General features: G+C 34.5%; 1 protein-coding gene across 1 annotated transcript; it reads right to left on the bottom strand.

The window, feature by feature from the left end:
- Positions 1 to 1,203: 1,203 nt before the first annotated feature.
- On the bottom strand, positions 1,204 to 23,793 carry F7 (coagulation factor VII). Its single transcript, XM_074297305.1, has 8 exons — positions 23,650 to 23,793; positions 20,259 to 20,419; positions 18,076 to 18,100; positions 17,867 to 17,980; positions 16,315 to 16,455; positions 14,139 to 14,248; positions 5,021 to 5,147; positions 1,204 to 2,108 (listed from the first exon to the last, which is right to left on the bottom strand). Exons 1-8 carry the CDS (start codon positions 23,717 to 23,719, stop codon positions 1,552 to 1,554), a joined length of 1,305 nt encoding a protein of 434 aa, XP_074153406.1. The 5' UTR covers positions 23,720 to 23,793; the 3' UTR covers positions 1,204 to 1,551.
- Between the last annotated feature and the right edge of the window lie 551 nt (positions 23,794 to 24,344).

The raw sequence follows: 24,344 nt of genomic DNA, 5'->3' as shown, positions 1-24,344 counted from the left end.
CCAATCATGCATCCTTCATCCATTTAATGAACACTCCTATTTGCATGTTTTCTCCCCATTCCAATCTATCTTCTAGTCAAAGTGATTTTAATCTTAATTAAAATTAAATTTTAAATTTAATTAAAATTAATTAAATTAAATTAAAAGACCAAATCCTGTTTGGCATGCAAAGCTACAGACCCCCTTTTTAATGCCAATGCCTTTCTTCTGTTTTTTTTTTTCCCTTTCCTGTTTGTCTTACCTAAAGTTTGTTTAAAAATATGAGTTTTCTTGTCTTTCTCATTAGATTGTGAGCTCCATGAGAAGAGAGTATATCTTTGGCCTCTTTTGGTATCTTCAGTATTTGGCACTTAATGTTTATCGATAGATAGTTAAGGAATCTGAGATAGGCAGAGATTAAATAGTTAATAAGAGGTCACATAGCTAGTAAAGAAGGATTTGAACTCAGATCTTTTAACTCCAGCTTCAGATTTCTGTCCATTGTACTGTCCACCTTTCTTTTACTCTTAGAAAATGGTAAGTACCTGAATTTTTTTTGTGTGTGTTGTTTTTTGTTTGTTTCTACCTTGTCTACTGTTACGCTCCCTAGAGATTCCCACTTCCCCGTAGATAAAACTTACCTCCTGTTGTCTCAACCTTACGAGTTTACTGGGAACCGCACAATTATCAGGAATGTTTAACTAGCAGATGGAGTCTCAATCTATTCTGGTTTGTGGCTGTGAAATCAAGTGTAGACCTATTCTCAGCCGGACAAAGGTCTTGTGTTTTTGCCTCTTATTTTAGTAGGATCATAGGGGTTGGTCTTAACAATACAGTTATTTCTTCCTATGTACTGCCTCATATACAAGATTTGTGATGACTTCAAGAAGTATGATCATAGGTGACTCTTAGGCTACTAATAAATGGCTCCCTTGACTGAAATTTAGCCATTTTTTGTCACTTGGAGTAAATAGCAGTTCCTTATCCACAAATTTATCAGGGTCATGGAAATGTGGTATTACATATTACAATAAATCAATGTTTTATTTATATTTTTTATTTAATTGTTTTAATGTTTTTATTTTGTGCTTTATATTTTTATGTTTTTATTTTATGCTTTTTAAAAGTTATTTATCATTTTAAATTAAAATAAATATGGGGCAATTGTATTTTATGAATAGAGCCTTTTTCCCATGCATATTCACGAATAAAACACTTGTAATCTCAATCTTATCAGTTTATTGGTATTAATAGTTAACTATTAACCCAAAAGTTACCCAAAGGATGGGGGGTCTCAAGGTTTTCTGGTTTGTGTCTGTGATATTGAGTACCTGATCCAGTCCTAAGAATCCTAGCCACCATTTCTAAGTGGGATAAAGGTCTGAAGTAACAAAAACATCCCCCATCCCCACATACAATAATTCAAGTGGGCTTATTGCAAAAAAAAAAAAAAAAAAAATTCGAACAGTAAATACTTTATTCCAGGTAAGATAATGCCAAAGATACTAAAGATAGTTTATTAGTGACTATTGGACTAGGAGAGAATTTGTGTCAACTAATTGAAATTAAGACTTAGGGATTTATGTGTTTATTCAGCCAGTCAATATATTTGGAGACCCTTGTGTAAATCCCATAGTGGCCCACAGATGCACAGCCCTCCCCCCAGCTGACAATTCCCGTTAGAAACCAAGTGCCCTTATAGTTGGTGGCATGGGGCCCTCCACTGTCCCCCTTGCAGGAATCCTTTGTTCCATTCAGGAAGCCTGCACAGAACATGTTCTCGGTAATTTCAGGTGTTTTGGATGTTTTCTTCATTTCCTGGAGACAGTCCTGGGTCTTTACCCGGGGTACCTCGATCCTCATGAGCTCTAAAGCTGTGGCCCCCATGTCCAGGAGCCGGCCCCAGCCAGTCACTGAGGAAAACCTGATAAGGGTCAGTTGGTTTTCAGAGAATTTCTTCTCCGGTAAGCAGAGGGGGACCACATAGTCTGTGAAGTTTACGGACTTTTGTAGACGTATCAGGGCAATATCATGGTTGGTTTTTGATCGAATGTACTGCTCGTGAACAATGATTTCAGCAACGTGACTCTCTTGTTCTGTTCCTTCTTCTTTATTTATTTCATGCTTACCTGGGAGAGAATAAAATGACCGCTATAGCATCCTCATAAGTTTCTCTGCCAGAAGTCTCTATTTCTATAGCTTGACACATTCCTTAACTTAAATAGGTTTTAGACAATGGATGAATTGGAAAGGATCTCTTTCGAGAACATTAGAGTAATTTTATATATTCTTTTCTGGGAAAAAGTTTCAGATACCTTTGTATGATTAGTTAATCAAATTCCCTCTCCCTCAAAATCATTTTATGTTTATTTCTAGAACAAAGTAAGCATTTTATGTTTTACATGATTGCACATAAATAACCTAAACCAAATCAAATCCCTTTGAAGAAGAAGGGAAAGAGAAAATTTTGGAATTCAAAATTTTATAAACATGAACGTTAAAAATTATCTTTATAAGTAATTAGAAAAATCCTATTTAAAATGCTTGTTGAATTGAATTTGTATATATTTTGCATAAAATTATATATGCTCAGAGGCTATGGTGTACTGGAGAGAGAGCTAGAACCAGGAAGGCCTAGATTCATGTCCTGGCCTCAGATATGTACTGAATGTGTGACTGAGCAAGTCATTAGATTGATATCTCAGTGTTCTACGCACTATAAGTTTGCAGAGAAGGTGCTGACTTAAACTGACGGGAGGTCCCTCACTAACCTAAAAAAATCACAAGCCTATTTCCTAAACACCCATCGCTATTCTTAATTTTATACATACATACATATACAAATATATCTTATTCATATATACATATACACATGAAAATCATATTTACTCAATCAAATATCTTTTCTATCTGCCTAACTGTATTCTGGGCCTTTTTATATGTATTTACAGTCAGCCCAAAGCTCACAGGAGAATTTTGATATATTCTTTCAAAAAAAATTAATCAAATAATATTAATTTTTAAATTTTCAGTTCTAGATTTTGTCTGTCAACTACTCTCCTTATCCCTCTCCCCAGTTCAGAAGGCAAGAAATAAAAAAAAAAAATTAGCTCATTCTTTAGATGCAAAGTAGACAAATTTTGTCTTCAAGCCTTTCTACATGCCTATTTCTGGGTAATCTAATGAGCTGATCTGTACTAACAGGATTTTATTTATATAATTTAAAAATATACTTTATATTTTATATGGTTATAAAATATATATTTATTTTATAAAATTTATTTAAATAATTTAAAAAATACTTTATATTTTGTATGTTTACATGCATATATATATATATATATGTATACAATTGTTTATATAAATAAATTATGTATAGGATGTATATATATATATATATATAAATATACCCATATATGCATGCAATAATATATACATATATGTATATATATATATTAGTGTGTGTATACACATATGCCTACATATTATATGTACTCACTTTAATGGTAACCTTTTGGAGACAATACCTTTTTAAATCTAATTGATTAATTAAAAAGAAGAAAAGAAAAATCATGAAAATTTTTGGGCACAGACAATATCTTTAAATAGTGGCTCTGCTATTGATCTGACCATTTTTATATATTTTTGCCCAAACTATCTTCAAGGTTCTGTTAGTAGCAAAAAGGAAGGAAAATGATTCTTAATGGAGTGAATCTTTTTACCTCTCTATTGAAAGTTTATCATATATTATTGTGCTATAAGAAATAACAAGCAGTATAGTTTTAGAAAACCTGGCAAGGCAAAGTGAAGTGAAAAGAACCAGGAAAATGTTGTACACATTAACAGTAATATTGCACAAGGATCAAATGTGAATGACAGCTATTCTTAGCAATGTAATTAATGATCTAAAAAGGATTTTGATGAAAAGTGTTATCAACCTTCAGAGAAAGAATTGATGGAGTCTAAATGCACATTGAAACATACTTTTAAAAAATTTCTTAAATTGTTTTTTTTCCCCTTTTTTGTTTGTGTTTTCTTTTGCAACATGACTATTATGGATATGTTTTGTATTACTGCACATGTATAGTTATTGTTATATCATTTTCAGTTCCAACTCTTAGGGATCCCATTTGGGGTTTTCTTGGCAAAAATACTGGAATGGTTTGTCATTTACTTCTCCAGTTTATTTCACAGATGAGGAACCAAAACAAATAGGGTTAAGTGATTTGCTCAGGGTCATCTACCTGGTAAATACCTGAGGCTAGATTTGAACCCAAGATGACTTTTCCTATCTGCAGGCCCAGCACTCTCTCCACCTAGCAGTCAGAGGGGCCTAATTTCCATAAATATTCAGCTGGCACTTTAAACCCTAGAAGTCCTTATAGGGGCTGATGTAACAAATAATCACTGCAATATAAATTTCCAGGCAGCTTCAAACCAGTATTAAAGCAACAAGAGTCTCTGGCCTTCCTACTTGCTTGCTTTGACATACCGACCTTGTCTCTTGGCATCCCTAAATCCTATACCTAAGGCCTCTTGGATCTGAGCTCATTACTTGCACTTCAAATCACTTAATACTAGATCCCCTTTGTCACTGAACAAACAGTACACTTCTTAGGGGTACTAAGTGGAGATCTGTTCCAGTTATTACATAAAACATTGTGGGGAACTCCTATATAAATTCCAAGCATCCCAGTTTCTTATCTATAAAATGGGACTATTATGACTTATCTGCTTCATTAGAATGCTGTGATAGATGTGATATTCTTTGTGTATAATTAATTATGTCAAGAAAATTAAAAGTATTATTGCTGACAATTAGAACCATGTTGATTCTACTGCTAATCCTATCTGATTCCTAAAGAAGGCAGCAAGAGATGGACAGTTCTACTACCTAATCCATATATTTATAAGGTAAACACCATTATGCTGTAATTATCACTAAAAGTGAATTGTGTACACAATCCTACTTGTTACAGCAAACTAAAAATTAATTTAAGATTTTAAACAAATATCAAATAAAAATAATGGAAATACCTACCAAGAACCACTGTTAGGCTTCCCCAAAACCGAGATACTTTATCAAAGCAGTGAGCTGCAGAGACGACCCATGTATCAGTAAGCAGAGTGCCACCACACAGCAATTCATTTTTCATCAGTATCAGAGCCTGCTCAAAGACCAAAAATTTTTTTTAAATTATATTATTTTTTCCTTACCTAGGAACCTCTAGAATGCTCTTAGAGTTTATTAGCTTTTTTTTTATGAAAAAAATGGGACTTGATTTGTATGGCTGTCCCCATCAATCTCTATTTTGTCCAAATTCTGTACAGTACACTTTAATTTAGCATCAACCCTGCCATAAGCAACAGATCTTTCTCAGAATTAATGAATAGTCTTCTGGAAATACATGTTGGCAGTAAACAATAAAAGCAAACTGTGAAAGATGGAAGCCTAGGATGTCTGGCTAGCTATAGCCAGCTTTCATTTCAATGAGGTAGAAAATGATGTCAGGAACAACTTTGGAAGTGTGGGGGAAAGTCTTCATCACACAGAAAGGTTGACAGATGAGAGTAATATTTTAAGTAGTAGAGATAATGGAGAGATCAGCATCAGATCTGCAAAAAGATTTGACATGCTCCTAAATTGGTTCAAAAACTCATTGATTCAGAGCTTGATCCCAATTTTTCCTTGGACCCAGTAGAAATAAATCTTTCACAAAGCTGAGGATAAAATGCACATATGGGTTCATTCTGATGGAGAATGTAGACCAAGGTGAAAAGAAATGTGTTGCCCATGCTGAAGTCTTATGGTGTTTTGGAAAGAATATTAGATGATTGAGGATCAGATGAGAAAGATTTAAATTCTAGCTCTCGATACTTCATACATGGCTGAGCTTGAACAAGACACTTGGCCTCCATAGGCCTCAGTTACCTTTTCTGAAAAAAAGAAGGCATCCAACTAGAAAATTATAAAGTTTCTTCTAGCTATAAATCTATGCCATAGAAGGCCAGAAGGAGGCAATAAAAGTAATGAAAGGAACCTTCAATTGGGGCAGAGCCAAAGATCGTCTTGATGGTGACGGATATAACAAGCAATAATTTTTTACATGTTTATCTCAAACTATAAGATGTGATGGCGTTATAGTAATACTTATTTTGCCGATTAACTGCCCATCTGAAATGAAAAATTGCATTAAGATGAAACAAAATGGTTCTTTGAATCTAAACTCATTTTCTTGTCACTATGGACACGTGATCAAAGGGTTCTTTTTGAGGGTGACATAAAGGCTTCATTTTTTGTCCAGTGTGAGATGGATTAGAAAAAAGACAAGTGTGTGGGAATGCCTGCCATCTAGGGGGGGGTGGAGGGAAGGAGGGGAAAAATTCACAACGGAAGGGAGTACAAGGGATAATGTAAAAAAAATTACCTATGCATATGTACTGTCAAAAAATGTTATAATTATAAAATTAGTAAAAAAGAAAAAAGACAAGTTCAAGATCAGTACAGATGCCCAAAATGCAGGCATTAGAATGAATTTGATTTTGAGGTAAAGAAGAAACTATAGTAAATTAAAATTATGCCCCATTTGAAGAAGGGGGTATTTTTAATTTTTTAAAATAATTTTATATATTTCCCAATTACAAATAAGGACAATTTTAAACATTCATTTAAAAAATTTAAATTGAAAAATAAATTTTATTATTAAATTTTTAAAGATAAATTTTAATTTTAATTCTTTCTCCTCCTTTCTGACAGAGTAAGCAGTTTGACATAAGTTATATGCAGTCATGTAAATATACTTCCATATTAGTTATTTTGTGAAAGAAGAATGACCCTTTTTCTAAGAAAAGAGAAAAATGGAATATCCTTTTCAATAGTGATTACTTTGCAACACCCAACTTTTCTCAGCTCTGGTTTGTCATCCCAGAGAATCCCCCTGTTTTCAAGGGGCATCTTTAAATTATCAAATTCTTCTTAATTTTAATCATTTTCACCTCAAATATTTGCCATCTAGAATTTTTAGGAAAAGAGAATGTGGTATCACAAAATCTAGTAGGGAAATGCCATTAGGATTACGCAAGTATGAGAACCATTCAAGATGGCAGAGAGAAGCTGGGAAGTTGCCTGAACTCTTCCCAGTTCCCCAAGGAAACAACATTAAATCAAGCCTGTAAAAGAATTTTAGAGTGGTAAAGTCCATCAAAAGACAGAGATAACTTAGAAAGACTTTAGGAAATATCTGTCTCACTTGGGTAAAAGGGAAATGCAGCCCAATACAGGCAGTGTCCAGGCAAGCCAGTGGAAGGCTTTTAGCCACAACACAGATCAACACACAAGATCCCCTTTTGTCCTGGTGAGACCTCTAGTCCCAGTACAAGCAGATAAACTGCCAATTCTAAGATTCAGGGCACAACAGGAGTGTCTAGGCTAGACCACCCTACTGCAGTGATCAAGCTGCCAATTCCAGAGGACCTAATGCAGAAAGCCAGTGACCAAACCCCTGGCCCCCAGTGCAAGAAAGTTTGGGACTGTTCCCTCTGTGCCAAGAAACAGAGCTTAACTTAAAAAAAAAAAGAGCCCTGACCATAAAAATCTACTATGATGACAGGAAACAATCAAAACAAAAATTCCAAAGAGAACACCACTATCAAATTGTTTACATTTGAAGCTGTAAAAGGAAATATTAATTGGTATCAAGTTCAAAAAGTCCTCTCGGAAGAGCTCAAAGAATAATTTTAAAAATCAAGTAAGAGAAGTTAAAGAAAAATTGGGAAAAGAAATAAGTTATGCAAAAGAATTTTTTAAAAAGAATCAACAGCTTGAAAAAGAAATCCCAAAAAGCGAATGAAGAAAATAACTCCTTAAAAAATAGAATTGGCCAAATGGGAAAAAATTCACGGAAGAAAACAACTCTTTTAAAAGTAGAATTGGCCAAATTGAAAAAGAGGTATGAAAGTTAACTGAAAAAACAAAAGAGTTCCTTAAAAATTTGGATTAGGCAAATGAAAGCTAATGACCTTATGAGTCATCGAGAATCAGTTGAACAAAATAAGAAAAATGAAAAAAATTACTATGTCCATTTAATTTTCTCCAGAGTTCTTTCATATTTAAATTTTCGAATCCTTAACTTCTTATTTATTTTATCTAGCTCTGTGAGAGGGAGGTTGGGATTCCTCTCACTAGTATAATTTTGCTGTCTATTTCTTTCTGCAACTCAGTTAATTTCTCTAAGAATTTGGATGTTGTATTACTTGGCACATATATGTTTAGTGATATTATTTCATTATCTATGGTATCTTTTATCAAAATGTAATTTCTTTCCTTAAATTAGATCTATTTTTGCTTTTGCTTTGTCTTTTTTGCTTTGAGATCAGGATTTGTACCCCTGAATTTTTTTTTTAATATAATTTCATTTATTTATTTATTTATTTGTTTGTTTGTTTATCTATCTATTTATTTTTATTTTTATTTTTTTTAGTGCAGCTGAAGTTTATAGGATTCAGATTTTTAATTCACTCTACTATCCACTTCAATTTTATGGGAGAACTCATTCCATTCACAACTATTATTACTAAGTGTATATTTCCCTCCATCCTTTTTCCCCCCATTCATACTGTTATCCTCTCTTCTTTCATCCTATTTCTCATCACCAGAGTTTTGCTTCTGATCTCTGCTTTTCTCAATCTGCCCTTCCTTCTATCAGTCCTCTTCTTTTTTTTTCTTCTTCCCCTCCTCTGAATGGAACTATAAATGGGAATATAAAGGAATATATCTTTTCTCACCAGCACATGCACCTACACAAAAACTTACAATTAAATGCAAAAAGGCACAAATATTTAATGTATCCTTTTGAGATCATGATGCAATAAAAATTGCATGTAATAAAAGGGTAGTGGAAAGATAGATTAAAAATTGAAAGTTGATCTAAAGCTAAAGAATGAGTGGGAAACAACAAATCAAAGAAAATCAATAATTTCATCCTAGAGATTGATAATAATGAGACAACATGCCAAAATTTTATGGGATGCAGTGAAAGCAGTTGTTATGGGAAATTTTATATTTCTAAATACTTATATTAATAAAATAGAGAAAGAACAAATCAATAAATTGGGAATACAATTAAAAAGCTTAAAAAAGAGCAAATTAAAAATCTCCAATTAAATACAGAATTAGAAACTCTGAAAATCAAAGGAGAGATAATAAAATTAAAAGAAAAACCATTGAACGAATAAATAAAAGTAAGAGTTGATTTTATGGGGAAAAACAAACCAATAAAATGGATAAGTCTTTGATTAATTTGATTAAAAAGAAAGAAGAAAACAAAATTGCCAGTATCAAAAATAAAAAGGGTAAATTCACCACCAATGAAAAGGAAATTAAAGCAATAATTAGGAGCTATTTTAATAAATCTGACAATCTGAGTAAAATGGATGATTATTTATAAAATATAAATTGGCCAGATAAACAGAAGAATTAAATATTTAGCCCCATTAAAAAAAGAAAATGAAAAAAAAAAAGAAAAGAAAAAGAAATTAGAAAAGCTATTAATGAACTCCCTAAGGAAAATTCAGCAGGGCTAGATAGATTTATAAATGAATCTACCAAACATTTAAAGAAAAATTAATTCCAATATTTGAAGGAATCCTACCAAGTTCTTTTTCCTAAACCAGGAAAAGAAAAACAGAGAGAAAATGATAGATCAATTTCCCTAATGAATTATCATTGTAAACATTTTAAATAAAATATTAGCAAAGAGATTACACAATTTATCATTAGGACAACATATATGAGTGAGTTGGATTTATACTAGGATTTCAGGCCTGATCTAATATTAAGAAAACTATCAGCATAATTGATCACATCAATAATGAAACCATCGAAATCATATGATTATCTCAATAGATGCAGAAAAAGCTTTTTTGCAAAATACAGTATTTATTCCTATTAAAATCCCTAGAGAGCATAGGAATAAATGGAGTTTTCCTTAAAATGATAAATAGCATCTATCTAAAACCATCAGCAAGTATTAACTATAATGGGCATAAACTAGAAACCTTCCCAGTAACATCAGAAGTGAAATAAGAATTCTCATTATCAACATTATTTCTTAATATTGTACTAGAAATATTAGCTTTGGCAATAAGAGGAGAAAAATAAATCAAAGGAATTAGAATAGGCAATGAGGAAATAAAACCCACTCTTTGCAAATGATATGGTATACTTAAAGAATCCTCGAGAATCAATTAAGAGACTACTTGAAATAACTAAAAACTTAGGAAAATTATGGGATAGAAAATAAAGTTAGATTTAAACATTTGGAAGAATATAGATTGCTCAAGGGTAGGCCAAGCTAATATAACAAAAACTTCTGGGAAAAGAATATGATAGAAAGTAAGCATAGACTAACATCTCACAATGTATACAAAAATAAGATCAAAATGGATATATGGTTTAGACATAAAAGGTACTACCATAAGTAAATTAGGAGAGCAAAGAATAGTTTACATGTCAGATATATAGAGAAGGAAAGAATTTATGACCAAACAAGAGATGAGAACATTATGAAATACAAACTGGATAATTTTGTTTATATTAAATTAAAAAGGTTTTGCACAAACAAAACCAATGCAATCAAGATGAAAAGGAAAGGAGAAAGATGATTAAAAAATCTTTACATCAAATATCTCTGGCCTCATTTCTCACATATATAGAGAAGTGAGACAAATTTATAAGAATCCTAGTCATTCCCCAATAGACAAATGATTAAAGGATATGAACAGGCAGTTTTTAGACAAAGAAAGTAAAGCTATCTATAGTCATATGAAAGAATGCTTTAAATCATTACTCGTTAAAGAAATGAAATTTAAAACAGTTATGAGGTGTCATTTTATACCTATCAGATTGCCCAATATGACAGAAAAGGAAAATGATAAATGTTGGAGATGTGGGAAAATTGGGACACTAATGCATTGTTGGGGGAGTTGTGAATTAATCCAACCGTTCTAGAGAGCAATTTAGAATCATGGTCAAAGGGCAATTAAACTGAGTATACCCTTTGATTTAGCAAAAGCATTGTTAGGTCTGTATCCCAAAAATATCATAAAAGGGAAAAGGACCTACATGTACAAAAATATAGTGGTTTTCTGTAGAGATGGCAAAGAATTGGAAATTGGAGAATGGCTGAATAATATTTGAATGTACTACTTACTGTGCTGTGAGAAATGATGAGCAGGCATATTTCAAAAAGACTTATGTGAATTGATGCTGAATAAAGTGAGCAGAACCAGAATATTGAACACAGTAACAGCAAGATTGCGTGATGATCACTCATGATTGACTTAGTTCTTCTTCTCAGCAGTACAGAGATCCAAGACAATTCCAAAAGACTTATGTTGGAAAATGAGATTCAGAGAAAGAAGTATGAAGTTTAAATGTAGATTGAAGCATATTATTTTTATTTGTTTTTGTTTTTCATTGCTTTTTCCTTTTTTGTTTTCTTTCACAACATGACCAATATGGAAATTTTTTTTTTTTTTTTTTTTTTTTTTTTAGGCTGGGATTAAGTGACTTGCCCAGGATCACACAGCTAGGAAGTGTTAAGTATCTGATTTGAACTCGGGTCCTTCTGAGTTCAAGGCTGGTGCTCTATCCACTGTGCCACCTAGTTGCCCCGGAAATATGTTTAACATAATTGTACATGTATAACTTGTAATAAATTGCTAACTGCCTTGGGAAGTAGGAAGAAGGGAAGGGGAAAAAAAAGGAATTTAAAAATCTTATAAAAAATGAATGTTCTACACCCAGAAAAGGAACACTGGGAAATGAGTGTAAACTGAGAGCATTGGTGTTTTGTTTTGTTTTGTTTCTCTTTCCAGATTATTTTTACCTTGTGAATACAATCCTTCTTTTGCAACAACAACAACAACAAAATGTGGTTCTGCACATATATATTGTACCTAGGATATACTATAAGATATTTAATATATATGGGAATGCCTGCCGTCTGGGGGAGGGGGTGGAGGGAAGGAGGGGAAAATTCAGAACAGAAGGGAGTACAAGGGATATGTTGTAAAAAAAAATTACCTATGCATATGTACTGTCAAAGAAAATGTTATAATTATAAAAATTAATTTTAAAAGTGCAGTTCAAAAAAAATGAATGTTGAAAGCTATCTTTATATGTAATTGGGGAAAAATACTATTTCCAAAAAAAGAGAGAGAACCATGAACTTAGAGTTCAAACATGCAGATGAACATTTGTTAGATAACAAACATTATTAAAGGGCCATTGGGTGCTGTCTTTTTATAGGGCCATTCTTATCTTGAAAGAAGACCAAAGGGAGGATTCTGAGAAGATGATGCAGTAGGTTGGTAAATTTAAAGCTCTCCCCGATTTCTCCCACAAACAGAATAGATTTGTACTTCAAGGCAAACATAGATTCATGAAAAATTAAGAAGACCTGGGATAGAAGAGGATCCTCTTGATACAATCCTGGAAGATAAAATTTAGGGTCAGGATTAGCTGGTGTTAACTGTAAGCACCGCTGGGCTAACTCCACAGAAACACCAAATGGGGAACCCTGGGGCTAGCTGAGTGTGGTTGAAGCCTCAGCAGGAACCACAGAAACTTTTACCTCCCTGACTATGGAATCCAAGTCTGATCCAGGAATATTGAGGAAATTTTGGCTAATTAGGATCACCAAGTCCAGCTGTGCTGCTGACACTAGGCCCTGGATGAGAAGGAAGCAGCACACCTATGAGTGCAGAGTAAGTGGGGAAATGATGCTGCAGGCACTTGCTGGAGGGTGGAGCTCGTGATTTGGGGTTCTTGGTCAGAGAGAAGAGCTGAAGTGAAGCCAGAGACACCATCCTCTCTGTCCCAGGATTAGAGGGGTTTACACTAATACTTTTTATTTTAAAAATGAATCAGCAAAAAAGGAAGAAGTCCACCATAGAAACATATTATGGGAACAGGAAAGACTGGGGTTCATCGTCAGAGGAGGACACTGAAGTAAAAAAAGCTTCTACCCCAAAGAATGTGAAATGGCTCTCTGCCCAGAGAGAATTTATAGAAGAACTCAAAAAAGAATTTAAAAATCAAATGAGAAACATTGAAGAGAAATTAAAAATGAATAAATAAATGAAAGAAAAGCAAGAAGATTAAGAAAAAATGTTAACTAGAAAAAGAGATACAGAATCTCAAAGATGAAAATAACTCTTTGAAAAGTAGAATTCAGCAAGGGGAAGCCAGTGAAGCTACGAGAGACCAAGAAATAACAAAACAGATTATAAAGAATAAAAAAGTGCAACATAATGTGAAATATCTTAAGAAAAATGACAAATTTGGAGAATAGCTCAAGAAGAGAAAATATAAAAATAATTGGACTGCCTGAAAGTTATGACCAAAAAAGAACCTTGACACAATAGTGAAAGAAATAATCCAAGGAAATTGTCCTGGAGTAAACATGAGGGGAAAGTAGAGAGAAAAAATCCACTGATCACCACCTCAATGAGATCCTTTGTGGAAAACATATCAATGGATTAATTGTTTATTTGCTTTTTACATGGGAGATTTATAGTATATGAAGATTGATATAAACAATAGGGCAGCTCAAAAGAAAGATTGGGGCAGAGTTAAGGTCAAAATACTAATTATGTCATACAAATGAGGTACAGAGGAAAGAAGAGACACCAAGGCATTAAAGGGGAGAGAAAGGCTTGTGGTTCTGAAAACCCACTCACATTTCGGAAATGGGTTAATTAGACAACACTACATATATACTATGAAGAGCATAGCACCCTCCAAAATTTATAAAGAAATAAAGGAGGGGGAGAGATAGGCAGACAGGGAAACAAAGGGAAAGAGAAGAAGACTATGGATGGATCCATAGATGGGAGGAGGTTAAGTAATAGCAAGGCAAGTTAGGAGAATGACTCATCCCTGAATAAAATGCCTGATTTTATTATGGGACTTGGGATCATGGACTTATACAAAAGGATATAGAGTTGGAATGATGGAGAAAGAGATTTATTTGCTTTGTATAAAAAAAAACAAACCCCTGATTAATCAAACACTACGGAATCTATAAAAAGGGCTTGCAATGAGGAATGATGTCTTAGATCAAGGAATAAATCTTGGATTAAATTAGTGATCTTACCTGCCATGGACATTCTCCTTTAGGACATGCATAACCACCTACAATTCTGCCTTCAGGAATACTTCTATTTCTCTTTTCCAAAACTGGCATTCTTCCACAGGGATAGTCAACTATATGAAACAATGAAGCAATGACATTTATTGTTGTTTGGTAGTTTGGGGTCATATCTAACTTTTTGTGATCTCTTTTGGAGGATCTTTTTTTTTTTTTTTTTTTTTTTTTGGATTTCACAGATGACAAAACTGAGGCAAGAAATGACTTACCTAGTATTTATTACACAACCAGCAAGTGTCTGAGGCTGAATTTGAACTCAGAAAGATGAGTCCTTGCCCAGGATCACGCAGCTAGGGAGTATTAAATGTCTGAGCCACATTTGAACTCAGGTCTCCCTGACTTCAGGGCTGGTGCTCTACTTACTACATCACCTAGCTGCCCCAAGGATATATTTTAATGAAGCAATCTCTCCCTCCCCCTCTTCCCCTCCTCTCCCTCTCCCTCCCTCCTCCCTCTCCCCCTTCCTCTTTCCCTCCCTCCCTCCCTCCTTCCCTCCTTCTCCCTCCCTCTCTCCTCTCTCTCTCTTTCTCTCCCTCCCTCTGTCTCTCCATATATGTATATATGTAAGTATATAGGGAAATGGTGGCCAGGGAGGGATATATTTTGCTTTGGGTTTGCAGGGATGGTGAGTAGAACCTAGGGGAGCAGAAGGAAAGAACTATTTCCTCTATTGTGCTTGAGGAAAGGGCAACAGGTGATGGCACCAAGGATTTATTGAGAGAGTAGTAGAAAGATACAGAGCTATTCCTGTGCTATCACTCCTGTTGGAGCCAGTCTCTTGATACTAGAGCTGGCTGTGTTCTGATAGCTTTGGCAGGTGCAATGCTGGTAGAAATGTATTGGGGACACCATTGAATTTTTTGGTAGAACCAAACCGGGGTAAGAAGTGGTTGGAGTGCTCCTCTCTAATCTCTGAGTCTGGGCCCTACCATTTTTTCCCCTAGGAAAACTATTTCTTTTTTACCTAAGAAAGCAATGCTTGAAACTTTGATAAAACATCTTTAAATTAGGCAGAAATCTGAGAAATGCACAATACTTGATACAGATAATCACTAGTACAATAAAATTATAGTGCTATTCTGATGGATTGGTTTGCCCTTTCACCTCATCAGTGAAGGTCTATGAGTGATTTGTGTTAATCTGTTACATGGAACTTAGAATATTAGATGAGCAGGCTAGCCACATTTAACCTACCAAAATGCCAATTTAAGCTTTAACGTAGTTGAAATGCCAATTCTAATTTTTATAGCATGTCATAATTATTTATAGAAAATATAATACCACTTCTAGCTAGCATTTTGGATTGCAAAGCATTGTGTGTGTGTATATGTGTGAACACATTTTTATATATAAAATCTCATTTGATCCTCACAGCAACCTTTTCTGTAAATAAGTGTTATTTTTACCTCAATATGATAGATAAGGAAACTGAAACTGGGAGAAGTTAAGCATCTTGCTTCGGGTTACTCAGCTAGTAAACATCAGAGGTGGGATTTGAATTTGGGTCTTTCTGATGTTAAACACTTCACTTTGCCACCTATCTGCTAAATCCTGCCTTGGTACTTCTGAGACCCAATTCTGCCAAGTTGAACCTCTGGCTTTTTTTGCAGCGGGTAGAGGAGACAAAAAGCTTGGGTGATGACTTGACAAGTGGGGTACTCTCATGGCATCACAATAGATCATTCAACACAGCAGAGAGTTGTTCAGGGAGCTGGGCTTCCTGAGGTGATAGGATAGGCCAGACATCAAGAAGACATGACAGCTGTTGGTATTTATCAACCTCAAAAGTCCAGTCATTCTAAGTTCCAAATTTCAAGCAAGACAAAGGAAGTGAGAGGTAGTCCAGCCTCAGAGATGGAAGGTCCTGGATTCAAATCTTGCTTCTGACACATACTATGTGATCCTGAGTAGTCACTTTATATCTCCATGCCCCTAGACAACTCTCTAAAATTACCTGCATTTATTTACAGCTTCAGCTCCCTTTCAGATTTTCAGACCCAAAGACATTTCTTAGGTTCTAATAGATAAAGCAGCAAGTGACCTGCTCATAAGGGGAATATGACTAGGTGAAGGGATGAATGGCAGAAACAACGCTCTGAGGAAGCTGAAAATGGATTCGTACCTACTGGATTGCAGGTTACTCCATCTGGAGCCAGAGCATAGCCCCGCTCACAATAGCAGTAGCGTATGCTTTCAGAGTTGTCATTGCAGTACTGGTGACAGCCCCCATTGTCAAAGTCACAGATGAGCTGGCTGGCTTTGCCTGAGAACATGAAGGGAATATGTAAGTTCAGAACACCACTATGGGTCAAAGAGAAGCAATCTTGGTCACTTCTAAAGCTTTTGTGGCAAAAGGTACATGGATCTCCCTTTAAGGAACTGATTTACTGTTATTATCCTCTGAGAATTTGTTGACTACAACCACAGCTGGTCAAGAGCTGGCTGTTAAATTTTCAATGTGAGCATTGATTATCTCAGAGAGCATCAAAGGCTACTCATCAGGACATAATTTATTGCTTTATTTGTTTAGACTTAACAAGGAATGGATGAAATGTTAATAATACCAGCTAAACTTAGCACACAAGGTGTGTCTTGTATCTCTTATTTCCACTCTACCCCTTCCAACAAATGTTAGACATTTACAAACACACTCTGAACTATTTGCACTGATGAAGCCCAGGTAAGATCCAGACATATGGTAAGTTGACTAGAAAGAGATCAAAATTATTTCCCTAGCCATGGGAGCACAGCTGGAAAGGGGTGTCAAGGTGGGGAATCAGCTTAGTGTGCTACAGCTCTCCAACAGGTGGATGACTCCAAATCTGAATGTTCTAGTTTGACCGAGGGATTCAAGAGATTCTTTAGAGAAAAGATTGCTTATACAACTATCCCTTCTACATCACAACTTTCCCCATTTGTGGTTTTGATATCATGGGTTGGCAAGAGAAATTAAATGGGAATTTTGGAAAGTTTTGTGGAGCTACAGATGATATGCAATGGCCAGCAGATGATAAAACCTATGACCAAAACATAACCCAAATTTTAACAGTAAGTACTGTAAATGTGCTATAAAACAAACAAAGAAAAAAATCTGACTTATTCTTTGATTCAAAGAGAGGGTCAAAAATTTTTATGTGGATTGTTTAGGTTGTGGGAGGGGTACTGTCCACCTCACTATGTATAGAAGAGAGTCTGATTTATCCAGATATAATGATCTACAATAATGTCTTTTTCCCTTGATAATAATACTATTAATAATAATAGTCGATGCTTATTTAGTACTTTATATACCTCATCTGATCCTTATAACCAGTTACATAGTACAATTATTATTTTCCCCATTTAACAGATGAGTCTTAGAGCCATTAAATTATTTAACAATTGTCATCCATTTAGTTAAAAGATTCAAATCCAAGTCTCTAGTCCTTAAGTCAAAGCCTCTTTCCCCACTACACCTCAGTGTTTTGACAGGAACAAATGGGAAACAATTGTTTGCTTTAGCTTTAGTATCTCAGAAGAGGAAATTCCTTTCCCCATCTGGCAGAGTCTTTATCCTGTCCTTGTCTTATAATGGTCACTGAAAGCAACCTTCTAAGGGACAGTACATGGTGGTAATGCCTGTAAATAAGGAAGAGCATACTAGGGGACAATGATTTAGGGTAATAAGGCCTGACTTGTTTCACAGTTCCTGCCCTCAAACTCCATAAGGCACAAGCATATGTAGTTCTGGAAGTTGTCAACACAGGTTCCACCATTCTGGCAGGGATTTGAAGCACACTGGTTTTCATCTGTAGAAACAGGGAGCATGAGAGAATTCGTTAAGAAGGAGGTTGTAGATAAGAGAGAGATGTAAGACATAAAGACATTCCATTGACCAACTTACCAGTGTATTGAATCCAAAAATGTTTCTGAGAAAAGAAGAGAAGATACCTTGTAAGGGAGAGGTCCACTGGATATTATCATTTTTACATAGAGAAATGCTTAGTCTGGCCACATAAGAATTTTTGTTCACACTGGCTGCCATAGAGATTTAGGGATAATTTTTGACACATTAATAAGTTTTTCTTGCACAGAGAGATGGAAAAGAGGGGTGTTGTGGGTGTGTGGGTGTGCACACATGTGTGTAAAGTATATTGCTTTCCAGAAGGTAAGTGGACAGTTTATCTTCTATTTTAGTAGACTATAATCTCCTTGAGAGTAAGAACTGTATGTTATTCACCTTTATAGCTATACAGTCTAAGTGCACAGTACCTTCTACAGAGTAGGCACTTAATAATGATTTATTAAATTGATTTGAATGCTCCTCCCAAGTCCTTGTTGTCTACTAGAGAACACATGAAAGAGAAAGGCTGGTTAGTCCTAATTCTGTCTCTAGGGAGCTGGGAGATATTGAGTCATTGAATATGTAGATGTTTGTCAATCTCACCTAGAAACCCAGAATAAAAAAATCTGCCTTCCCTATACCACAGAATTACTAAATATATCACAGAATACCAGAATCCTGGAGTCAAAAGAAATTTTAGAGATTACCTACTCTGATGCCTGCTCAATGCATGAATTCTATTTATAATACCCTTAAATTAAGTGACAAAAACTCATTATCATACCAAGCATCTCATTCCATTTTGTAATACTCTAATTATTAAGAAAAATTCTCTTATATTGAACCCAAATTTATCTTTTATTAACTATTGGTTCTAGTTCTTCTGAGTTAATTAGGAATAGCAAAGGTACTAATGAGATCATAGATATAAAAATATTGCATATGTGTATGTAGAAAACTTTTATATAAAAGCTTTGAAAAGGAAACTATTTCTTTCCTTTACAAAATCACTATATGTATGAATGCCTACATAGCATAAAGCACAGCTGATGAAGAAACAAATCTAAAATAAATCAACAATATGGATAATAAGAAACAAGGCTATTGATTTCAAATTAATTAATACGTTTTCTTTAAAAACATTTCTTAATGCCATTTTTATGTGATTATTTTGCCAGGAGCATCATGATCACTTATGGCTATGATTCAACAGATAATGACATGCTAACATTTAGGAGATTCCCATATGTTTATTAAAGAACAACTAATATCTCCTGGCTGTGTGACCCTGGGCAAGTTACTTAACCCCAATAGCCTCAGGAAAAAAAAATAACTAAGAGAAAGTCTGCTGACCCATTGTAAACATGTGTTATAAAATGTATTAGTATTAGTACAAGATATAACACCCTTTAGAAATAGTCTATTTTGTCATTACAAAAAGGATACCAAACTATAGATAGTTACTAACTTTTCTAACAAGCAAAGAAAGGTTTCTGAAATCTGTCCAAAGATGACAAATGCTGAATAAATTCCCAACATTTATACCCATCTTCTAATTAGGGAGTTGGGGATTAACTGATTATGAAGTTACTACATCTTGCTATTATATCCCATAGGATTACTCTTTCTGTCCACCAAACATCAAAGAAAAGGTTCATTTTCCCTGAGGGACAAAGATGCATTCTAAAATGTAAATATCTCTATTAGAAAAAAAAATAGAAAATAGTTTTGAAAATTTGTAAATAATGGTAAAAGTTCCTCATAAAATTCTACCCTAACAGAAGTCCCCTGGTTTTGGTCTACTTCTAAGGTTGGGAAATTCTGGTCACTCCAGGCTCCTTATCATCATTACTTATCATAATTGAATGTTACTTATTTTTCATATATACACAGAATCTTTTGTGCTCACTTTTGGTGACACTTGTTATTTTTGGTTTGCAGCCTTGCAGGGTGGGATCTCATTTGGTAAATCAAAATGTGCCTTCTATTTATGATCAAGTAAAACACAATAATTCCTTGCAGGAAAAACTGTTGCAGCCAAGGTAGAGTTGGGTGTGTTGGAAAGGTATTAAATAGTCTTTTCTTTCTGATATCCAGACATGGAGAACTAAAATAATAATCAAAATTTCACGAAGACAAACTTCTAGCATCTACGCAATGGTAAATAGATAAAACTAAGCAAAACAGAAAAGCAGGAAAAAAAGCCAAAAAAAATAATTTAAACAGAATGATTATTCACTTACAGTTCTTTCATTGTTCTTGAAGATTTCCCTGGCTTCCTCAAAAGAACATTTTTCTTCAATACATTCTCTCTCCAGAGAGCCTGATCTCAACTCTTCAAGGAAAGAGTTAGCTCTTCTTTCTCTTTTCAAGACATCATTGGCTTCCTCCTGATTTAGGAAGACTGAGAAATGAAAATTCTATGAATGGCTTGCCTCCTTATTATACCAACATGCTGGAGAAATTTATGGAATGTGCCTATAGTACGCAAAAATCACCATTTTTTTTGGAATCTGATCTAATACAATAAATATTCATTAAGCACCCACTATGCACCAGGTTCTGGGAATACAATTAATAAAAAGACAGCTGGGCAGGAGGTGTGTGTGTGTGTGTGTGTGTGTGTGTGTGTGTGTACATGTGTACAACCTGATATGACAGTATCTTGTTCTATGCATTTGGAAAAAAAACACTACAGAGGCAGGGTAGGTAAAGTGAACTCCAAAGTTCAGTTTCTCCCCTGTATAAAGAAAATCATTTGGAAGAGTTTGCTACTCTATCCTTCCAATTAGATGGGAGAAGAAGCTAAAGAAATAAATGAATAAAAACTAAAGAAAGTTTCTAATTCTACTGAATTCAGCATGTGACATGGGGAGGAAGTCACTTGATTTTTCTGAGACTAGTTCCTTCATTTTCTAAAATGATTATATAAGGGAGGTGAAATGAGAATGAGCATTAATATGGCACCTACACTTTGTTAAGAAAATATTAACTCATTTGAGTCTTATAACAACCCTGCAAAGAAGATATTATTAAATCCATTATACAATTCAGTTAACTGAGGTAAACTCAGGTTGAGTGACTTGTCCAGGGTCACTCAGTGTCTCAGGCTGGATTTGAATTTCAGGTCCAGTGCTCTATCTATTACATCACTTAGTTGTTTCATATTCCATATCTCACAGGATTACAATAAAGAAAGCACTTTATAAATAAATGCAAGCTCCAAAGAGCTATATAAAGGTGAGATATTATTGTTATTGCCCTTTCCCTAAGCAATCAAAAGTTTCATTGGTGTATAAGTAAGTACTGTTCAGGTCAGTTTTGTTCCTTATTAGCCAGTGTTGACTCAGGGTTAGCTTTCCTCAGAATGGTAAAATAGATTTTGTTTGCTTTTTACCTCCCTCTAACATTCCAGCAGGATACTCCTAAGTTCTATGTCCTTACACTGCCCCTTGGCTAGTCAGGACCTAACTCCTACAAATGAAGGCCTAGAAAAACATTTTAACAGTTTTTTTCAATCAATCGATAGATATTGATTGTGTAATTCCTATGTCTTAAGCACTATTCATCACAGCATAAAAAAAGAGAGAATATTAGATCTGGTGTCAAGAAGACCAGAGTTCCAATCCTGCCTCAATTACCCATGTGATCCTGGATAATTCAACAACTTTGGGCCACAATGCCCTCATTTGTAAACTGAGAGGGTTGCACCTGATCCCTAAAGTTCTAAACCCATTATTCTAAAGCTATCAGAACTTTTCTGTTTTGTCCTTTGTTGTTCTTCTAGTTTTATTTATGACTCTCTTGACCTACTCTGACTTAGCATGTACACCAAGCTTTCTGCACGTTTGTTTTTCTCAGAGTTCCTTGTTTATTGTTTTTTGAGATATCATTTCTTATAATTTTTCATCCTATTGTCTATTTTGCAAATGAACTTGTACTCTAAACTGTGTTGCTCCTAATTATTTTAGTTGGCATAGCAATGTGAACTAAAGCTGGAAAAATTGTTTGAGGCATTGATAGGATTTTTTTTTTATAGAAAAGCACATCATTTGGCCAAGTGTACTAGAGAGCTTTTCTACTTTCTTTAAAGTTCATTGTTTCTCTGCTTTGTTCTTTTGCTAAATTCACATACCTCCTGATATACAATGGTATAGTGAGACTGTGCTCCCTTTGTCTTCCCAACTAGGTAGAATGCTCTTTGAAGATAAAGGAACAAAAGACTTCATATAGCTCACTCTAACTTGGAAATATATTTTGCATAATTGCACATGTGTAACCTATATCAAAGTGCTTATCATCTCAAGGAGGATAAGAGGGAGGGGGAAATTTGGGAAATCAAAATGGTAAAAATTATCTTTCCACTAATTGGAAAAATAAAATATTATTTCAAAAGAATTATAGGTCATCAGAGGAAGAGGAAAGGAGATTTTAGACATCAAGTTGAAATCTTTAATTTTATAATATATATATACATATATATATATATATATAAAATTTTATATTTATTTTAATTTTAAATTTTATAGACAAAGAAATAAAGACACAGAAAGATAAATGAAATCACTCTAATTATGGCAAACCCTGGATAAAATTCAAACTACCTACTAATCGATACTGTGTCTAGTGCTATTTGTGTTATATGCCACACTTCTTTTTTGTCCCTTATGACACTCAGCAAAGTGTTTGGCAGAGAGAAGCTGATTGATATTTATTGACTAACTTGCTATCATTGATGAGACATGTTGTCTACAGCTTCTAACTAGTATCAAATTTTACTTCCTTGAAAACAGCAAACACCAAAGACTTGGTGTTTGCTGTTTTCAAGGAAGTAAAATTTGAGGTATCAACTTCACCATGAGAAATAAATGCTCTATCACCTATTGGCACCAGAAGTATGCAAATACCAAACTTGGAACTGCTGACTTTCATTGTAGTGGGACTTTACTCAGAAGTTTCTTACATCCGTGAAATCACAGACCTAGTTTCTTACACAAAAAGTACTTTGTATACCTTAAGGTTGTGTGATTATTTCTAGAGCTTCCTTTAATGAAACTTAAAGAAATATAAAACCCACTATTTTAAGAAAGTCAGTATGCTGGGTTGTTTCCACGCCAAAGGAACCATGACTTAGGCACTCAGCATTGACAAATCCTATTTTCTTTCCAGATCTGGTGATGAAAGATCAGGAGCTCTGAACACAGCCATTGGTTAATTTGTTCTCCATTATATATTTGGCAGTTTAGGACTGACTTCTCAGTTTTCTCAGAAAAAGGCACCAGAACAGATGATTTTTTTTTGATTGTTGCAATTTTGTTCTGTTTTCTCATTGAAAAATTGCCACAAATTAATCAGGTATGCTGCATCATTTAGAGTTAAAAAGGAAAAAAAAAGTACTTCATTTAAGGTTGTTTGTTTTTCCTCTGTGGGTACATTTGGATACACATTCCTGTAAGCAAATGTTTCTAGTGGGTGGATATCAATACACAGAATAAAGATTAACTTTTGGAAGGTGCTGAGGGACAAATGCCCAGAATTTGATTCTCGTAGTGGGCTCTCCTTCATTCAATAATTATATGGCAAGCAGAGAAAGAAATAAGTTTATTAGTAATAAAAATGTCTCCCCCAACATACCTGCAGTCAGAGACTCCTGAAGCACGAGTGTAAAGCCAAGAAAATAGATCACGTAGGACGTGGAAACCATGATGAAGATCTCAACGTTAGGCGAGTATCTGTTGACATTCCAGACAGAACTGTTGGGCCAAAGTTCTCCACTTCAAAGCGTGTTGTGTGTGTGTATAGGATAAAGGACTGCTGGGGAGATAGGGGAGCTTTACAAACACAGAATTGGGAGCTGCACTTCTGAGAACACAACATTCTCTTAAGATATTGAGTAGCTTAGTTCTCACAACTTCTTCAGAGTGGTAAGATCTTAATAAAATTATGTGGAGATATTATCTAACATTAATGTGGAGGTGCAAATGCAAATCACTATTTTTCTTAGTCCAAATGAAATCAAAAGTATTCACCTCTAAGGACCTAGAATTCTCATAAGTACTATCTTATTCTCTGTTTCTCGGTCCTCTGGGCAGCCAATTCATAGCACTGCAATCAGATTTCTGTCATTGGAAGTTTGGAAGGAGTGGAGGTTTAAGGTAGGGTATTGAACTCTTATTTCAAATCCAGACACATGTCTTGTCCCTTTCCTTCTCTTCCTCCACTCTAGCAGAGATCTTTTTCTTTTTTCTTTTTATTAATTAAAGCTTTTTATTTATAAAACATATGTATGGGTAATTTTTCCAACATTGACCCTTGCAAAGCCTTCTGTT

Source organism: Sminthopsis crassicaudata, chromosome 3 (genome assembly GCF_048593235.1).
Source record: "Sminthopsis crassicaudata isolate SCR6 chromosome 3, ASM4859323v1, whole genome shotgun sequence".
Lineage (NCBI taxonomy): Eukaryota > Metazoa > Chordata > Mammalia > Dasyuromorphia > Dasyuridae > Sminthopsis > Sminthopsis crassicaudata.
This window is presented reverse-complemented; position numbering and strand designations above follow the sequence as displayed.